Source organism: Paramisgurnus dabryanus, chromosome 16 (assembly GCF_030506205.2).
Source record: "Paramisgurnus dabryanus chromosome 16, PD_genome_1.1, whole genome shotgun sequence".
Lineage (NCBI taxonomy): Eukaryota > Metazoa > Chordata > Actinopteri > Cypriniformes > Cobitidae > Paramisgurnus > Paramisgurnus dabryanus.
Genome location: NC_133352.1, coordinates 18,873,152 through 18,879,966, shown reverse-complemented (window position 1 = coordinate 18,879,966; position 6,815 = coordinate 18,873,152). Strand labels below are relative to the sequence as shown.

At 35.3% G+C, this 6,815-nt stretch overlaps 1 protein-coding gene across 1 annotated transcript; it reads right to left on the bottom strand.

Moving 5' to 3' along the window:
* Positions 1–4,371: 4,371 nt before the first annotated feature.
* fgf20b (fibroblast growth factor 20b) lies at positions 4,372–6,358 on the bottom strand. Its single transcript, XM_065270058.2, has 3 exons — positions 5,749–6,358; positions 5,437–5,540; positions 4,372–5,247 (listed from the first exon to the last, which is right to left on the bottom strand). The coding sequence occupies exons 1-3, from the start codon at positions 6,014–6,016 to the stop codon at positions 5,002–5,004; spliced, it is 618 nt and encodes a 205-aa protein (XP_065126130.1). The 5' UTR covers positions 6,017–6,358; the 3' UTR covers positions 4,372–5,001.
* Positions 6,359–6,815: the final 457 nt, after the last annotated feature.

Sequence of the window (6,815 nt, the reverse complement as noted above, 5' to 3'; positions counted from 1 at the left end):
CTCAGGGATGTTATTGCATGTTCAAGACACTGATTAAATTACTCTAAGTGCTTTAAGAATGTTTTGGGTGGAAAGTATGGAAATTAACCAATTGACCTTCGTTTTGACCCTTAGGGTTAAGGAAGCCTTGTGGGAACAGCCACAGTTGGTCTGTGCTGGAGAATCAAAGACATCTATGACACCATTTAAAATGCACTCAGAAATCCAAATGCATTTGTTATGCAATTACACATGGAAAATGGAAATTAACAAACTCAGTTCATATAAATAAGTGATGTAAAATGATTAGTCGTCTGATAATGTGAGAAACTCTCGTTCGATGATTTGTGTGTATTTTCAGATCATAATTAAAAAATTAAAGTCATATAATCTTTGCAACAAACAGCTTTTAAATAGCTGTTTACAGACCCAACCATGCGTTTGGGTCTCCGCGTTCGGCCAGTGGGCAGTGTCTGTCCCAAGAGCCGACATGTCCTATAGGGATAAGCTGTCACACTGCTGGAAGCCTAATTGATGCCTCATGCTTTTGAGGAGCAATTATGGTGCACAAATGTCAAGAGCTAATTTGTGGCTTTATAATGTGGACACATGGGCCAAGGAGAGGGCCAGATCTGAGCCCCTCTGGGAGAACTGGAGTAGTTTGCTCAGCAGATGTGAGATCTGTAAAAGTTTGGGGGTGGGGAAAAGCCTGTCGAAGACATGAAATACACATTACTCAACACTCACATTGACAATTTCAATTTCACAGACTCAAAATTTCACCATTGATCTAAGCTATGCTATGATCCTTGGTGCTATTTTTTCTTAATGCATGATAAGTCACATACAAATTGTTAGATGAGTCAACTCAAAATCTTTGTCAAGAAGATGACAAAGCAATCTAGACTATAGGGATATTGTAGTTTGCAAAAGATAATTCCCATAATTTTTTTAAAAACTCAGTATTTGCAATTCCTAAATAAACCATACACACATTTAATCAGTGTTTAGAAAGTCCTAAAATGTGAAACCACTAGTTTCGTGCAAGTCGGTCCTGGTGTCTCCATAGAGATGCAAGCAACAGAACAACAATTCAACTATTGCTGACAGCTTTAAAGCCAAAAGTCAATATAAAAACATCACATCTTTATTGCTTATACTGTATTAAGACATACACTACAAAATAAAGAAAGGTGGCATGCCATTAAGGTGAGATAGGATATCATTAACTCCTTCGTTAACACCTACAAAATGTTACTCTTCAAGAAGATTTCTCATATGATAGTTGATTCTTGATATTACATGATTTATCAATTTCATACTTATCATGCACTGTCAGATAAAAAATAGTCCTTAGATGTCACTCTGGCAGTACTCTTTAAAAAGTTCCTAATATGTAACATTTAGGTACACATTTGGTACCAATATGCACTTTTAAGGTACTAATATTAACTCTTAACTTTTCAAAATGGTCCTGTCTTAGACCGTTTGTATCAATGTTTCAATGTAATTAAATAATGTTCAAACTCTAACCTGAGATTATGTTAACACTGCAAATTGTCCTTTAAGCATATCTTCTAAAAAAAGCTCTAGATAAGCGGTTGCTGAATATATTGCCCGACACCACCCTTATGCAAACACAAATCTGCTACGAGACTACAAGTTAAAACAGCAGGTGAGACTTTGCTGCTTGCCTCGGTCTGTAAAGATATGAATTAAGTACTATTGTGATCCACACAGACTACAAAGCCGCCAAGGCTGTATTTTGAACTCCCGCCCCATATTCACAGCTGACAAACACAGGGCCTTGAAGATCAGAGAACTACGACATGCTGACATGTGCTGAGGGAACACCTGCAGAGACTGACTGGGCCGGTAGAGAAATCTCTAACTTACACACCTGTCTGTGGACCTGTGCAACTCTCTCTCTCTCTCTCTCTCTCTCTCACACACACACATCTATCTGATAGGGTTTCTTTGAGAGCTCTTTAAGGCTACATCTGAGGTGATGAATATAAGGGTACATCCATTAAGTGCATGAGGCAGGGCTAAGAGAGGCTATGGATGAAGGACTTAAGTGTTGCCTGTGAAGTGCCTCTGCCCACCTGCTAAAGGGACAGACAAAGGCATCTATTTCAGTCCAGACAGACAGAAAAATATTGGTTTATCAAGTGCCAGGGAGTATCTCATAACATAAACTCACATCCATTAAAGCGGCAACCTAATAGTTATGGTGGCATTCGTGCATAAAAACATGTGCATGTGATGGTTTATTATTAATTTTACATTAAGATTATACACTGTCCAAAATAAAGGTACAAAGCTGTCACTGGGGCAGTACCCTTTAAAAAAGGTCCTAATATGTACTATTTAGGTACAAATATTTATCTTTGAACTGCCAATATGTACATTTGAAGTACTAATATGGACTACAAAGGTGTACCTTTTTGAAAGGGTACTGTCCCAGTGACAACTTTTGTACCTTTATTTCTGAGAGTGTATTCAATTCAAATTTGTTTATAGATCGTTTCATCTGGGGCACGTGCGGTGACGTGATAAGCGTCTGGTCTGAACTTCCGGTTTTTGTTTGTTTAATGGTCTGACTAGTTGCTGAAACTGAACTCTTAAACAAATACCTCATCGAAAAAAACAAATGTTTTGGGTTCCTACACTGTAAAAAATACTTTTCTGCCTTAAAAAAATTTGTTGAATCAACTCGGATTTACAAGTCATTTCAACTTACTATTATTTATCTTGACTAAAGATGAGTTGTTATAACTACAGGTGAGTTGTTATAACTTATAAAATTAAGTTGACTTTTCTCAACTATATTTTATAAGTTGTGACAACTCATCTTTGTTGACATGACTTGTAAATCTGATTTAACAACAAAAAAAAATTTTAAGGCAGCAAAGTATTTTTTACAGTGTATGTAATCTACGTGTTGTTTATTTTGCTTGCTATATAAATAAACTACTTTAAAAGGACTTTATTGTTATTTATTCTTCGTGGAGTATACCGGAAGTTACTTGAGGACCACGAAAGCCTCTTGTTTATGTTGTTACATGCTGAAACCGTCTTTCACAATTTTGAAATAAGCCACTTTATATGGAATAATATTAAGATATCATTATTTTAAAAAAGTGAATTTTTTTATTAATATTATATGATAATTAGTATTTCACGATTGCTAATATTATATATATAATATAAATATAAATATAAATATAAATATATATATATATATATATATATATATATATATATATATATATATATATATATATATATAAATATAAATATAAATATAAATATAAATATAAATATAAATATATATATAAATATAAATATATATATAAATATAAATATATAAATATAAATATAAATATAAATATATAAATATAAATATATATATATATATATATATATATATATATATATATATATATATATATATATATAAATATAAAAGCACGTAGCTTGCATACAAAATGAACACACTATATTTTTACTTATCCTCAGCCCTTATATACCTGTTTTTGACAAGCGTGGTTGTAAAATGGGGAAAATCCCACATTGTAACACTGGCAAAAAGTCGCAGGTAAAGTCCCCTCTTAACACCGACCCTGGCTCACCATCACAGAGATACTGAGATCATAGACCATAACCTTCATGCTTCAACATAATATATCCTCTCATCAGGTTTGGAAACTGTATATAGATGTGCCTCTTTAGTCATTGTTTTGGAAATCCAGCTCATTCAGCCATTCAACAACATTCACAAAAGTTTGGCTGATGGTGTTTAAATCTCATATCATCTTCCTCAGAGTGTCTTGCTTGGATTAATGTGAAAATGCTGGTACTCAGAGGATTTCTTTCTTTCTGTTAAAAACAATGGCTGAAAGCTATGTTTGTTCTATTTATAAAGAAATCCTGTATTATTGTCTTAATTTTATTCATGTAATAAAATGGCAAAGAAAAGACTGATTTCTCTTTATAACTTTGCCGGCATTTTTAGTAGGTATCATTATTAGGCATCAGCAGTGATTCATCACAATCCTTGGGGATGACCTAAAGGAAAAGGTCAGTTTTTATTTCGCTCATTGTGAAGCTGTTACCTGAGAAGGTCTCAGTGAAGTACTGATGCTGATGAGTGCATTCTAGGTCCCGGCTATAAGGTAACTTAGAAAAAGAAGGTGATTTTGATTGGTTTACTTTTTGTTATTAGATTTGATGTTTATCAAAACCTAAAAAAAGTTTTTTTTATAATAATCATTTTAGATTTAAGAAATCATGTCAAACAAAACCATTTTTTCTAACACGTGATTTAATGGCTTGTAAATGTACTGTGCAGCATGCCATTATCGGAAAATCGTGCTTGAAACAAATACACATAAAATCACAGAGTGTTATGGCATTCTTCATACATTTGCAATCACAATCTTGCTTGCCCTCCATAACGTCATAGCAGTGATAATAAGTAACTTTGTAGTAGGTACATTTTCTGTCATATAAAGAGAACAGCTTGTCACTATTTCAAAGAGCACCTCTTACTGTGTGGTCTCATAAAAACCCTACGTTTATGTAAAAATATATATTTATATTTTCAAATAAATAAATACATATAATAAATATGTGTATCAAGAACTGTATAAATAACATCTTGTGAGATGGCATCTCCTGTTCCTCAGTGTACCATGTCTGAACTCCATCTCATTGTTCCTTCAAGTCCTTCTTAACCCATACTAAATATTTCCAGAGCAAATCAGCAGCATCCAGATCCCCCTATTTAGTTTTCGTAGACATGCCAAGCTGCTTGCCAATTAAACCACACAGGTGATCAACAACCAGGACAACTACAGCTTGGCTTTCATGCTTGTTCTGCACATGTCTTTCGAGATCGCAGTCTTTTCTTGACCATCAGTTTTGGCCTGTGCCTCTCCAGAGCAGATTTCAATCACTTTTCATGTCACTAAAGGTGACCATTATCACTTCTCCTCATTTAGGAACAACCTGATGGTCTCAGCTGTGTCCAAGCACCTCTTTATAAAGTTCTGGAACTTTCTCAGGGTCTACTGGTCTTGGAAGAAAGTGTGTGAACTTTTGATGCCTCCTTGACTTTGTCCCATCACGTGGTGTGCCATCCTTGTTGAGAGCCACAAAATATCTTGATCCCCTCTCGCCGTGCTTGTAGAGATTCGAAGAGTATGTGTTGTACCAGTTCTCCTCAAACTGCTCACGAAAGACACATTCTGCTGTAAGTTTCTCCTAAGAAAAAACACTCACTTTTAATAATACAGTAATTTAAAGAAAATACGAAATTATTAAATCACATATGCCATCTACTGGACTTGAAGAGGAACAGCAATTGTACAAGATCATTTTATGCAATTTAGTGGTAAGATTTTAAGAAATTACAATGTATATAATGTATGTGTTAGATAATAGTGTACTTACAGAACCATAAAGTTCTCCTTTGTCATTCATCCCAAGGTAGAGACCACTGTCCACCCCACGGATACTTATTAATCCAACTGCGAGGCTTATGAACTCTAAAATACCTGGAGAAGAATAAATCAATTGTTCAGTGATTTTCTTTGAAGTCTAAACCCTCATCATATACTGTGAGAAAGTTCCATGCATGTTTCTTTATAAGTGCATAAACTATGATATATTGCGTAGTTACATTTTAACAGATTGATACTTTACAGATGGAGCGCATATTATGATTCACATTATTAAAAATGTCAGAATTAAGGGGGTAATTACCAAAACGACTGTGGTCTTTTCTCGTTCCTTGTACAGTACCGTCTGGGAGTATTTCAAGGTGAAATCCAGTCCTGCAGTACAGCTGTCTTCTGCGCAAGATCCCTTTCAAGTGCGTTAAATCTGCGGCGGCGCTCCGTGACAGTCTCTCGGCAGGGACAAAATGATCGTTCAGCAACCCGAGATTTTCTCCTAGAGGTGGCAGAAAAAACTGTGCCCCGACCTGTCCGAAACCTTCCAGGCTTTGTAAAAACGTCCCGATCTCTCCCATAGCTGCGCGTACAAATCTCCAATTCACCAGGAGCGGTCAGGTAGACTTGATTTAGATCAGAACTGTCCAGTTGTCCAAAGCTATAGATTATGACGAATAATATCCTCTAGTGGATCCATGCTGATGTCATAAAACAGTTAAATCCTATAGATTACACAAAAATATCCAGTGAAGAAAAGAAGGTGCGTGAAAAACTACAAATAACTGACTTTGTGCAGAAGAGTTCAATAAATCTTTTAATGTCTGCTCTCATGAGTTATCCACATGGTTGCCAGTGTTGCTTTGTGAGAGTAAGGACTCATGTTGATAAGTAAATGTGGAGCAGGTATGAGGCAGCAGGTATGTGTTGTTGTGGCTTTGCGCAGTGAGTGGCTGCGTGGCTCGCGGGGCAGGTGCAGAGCTGTGGGTGATGTGGGCGGGGCCATCAATATGATCCAGCCTTAAGTTTATGCCCTTTAGCAATCACAATTGTAAGTGTAATGACAAATACTGTGACATACTTTAGTATTTACTATAGCAAACTGTAGTAAAATTCGTATGCTATGTTTTTGAACCTTAGCCGATAGTATACAAATAGGCTACTATATAGTATACAGCAGTATTTACTACAGTAAATAGTAAACTAAACTGAAGTATACTACAGTAGGCTATATGTTAGTACACTAGTATAGCATAATTGCCATAGTATTTACTGCTAGTCAAAAAACTAGCAGTCATTTTTAGGATAATAGGCAATTATTGTAAATACCACTACAAAGTATACACAATGCCATAGAATAACCATTTTTTTCTTTATGGC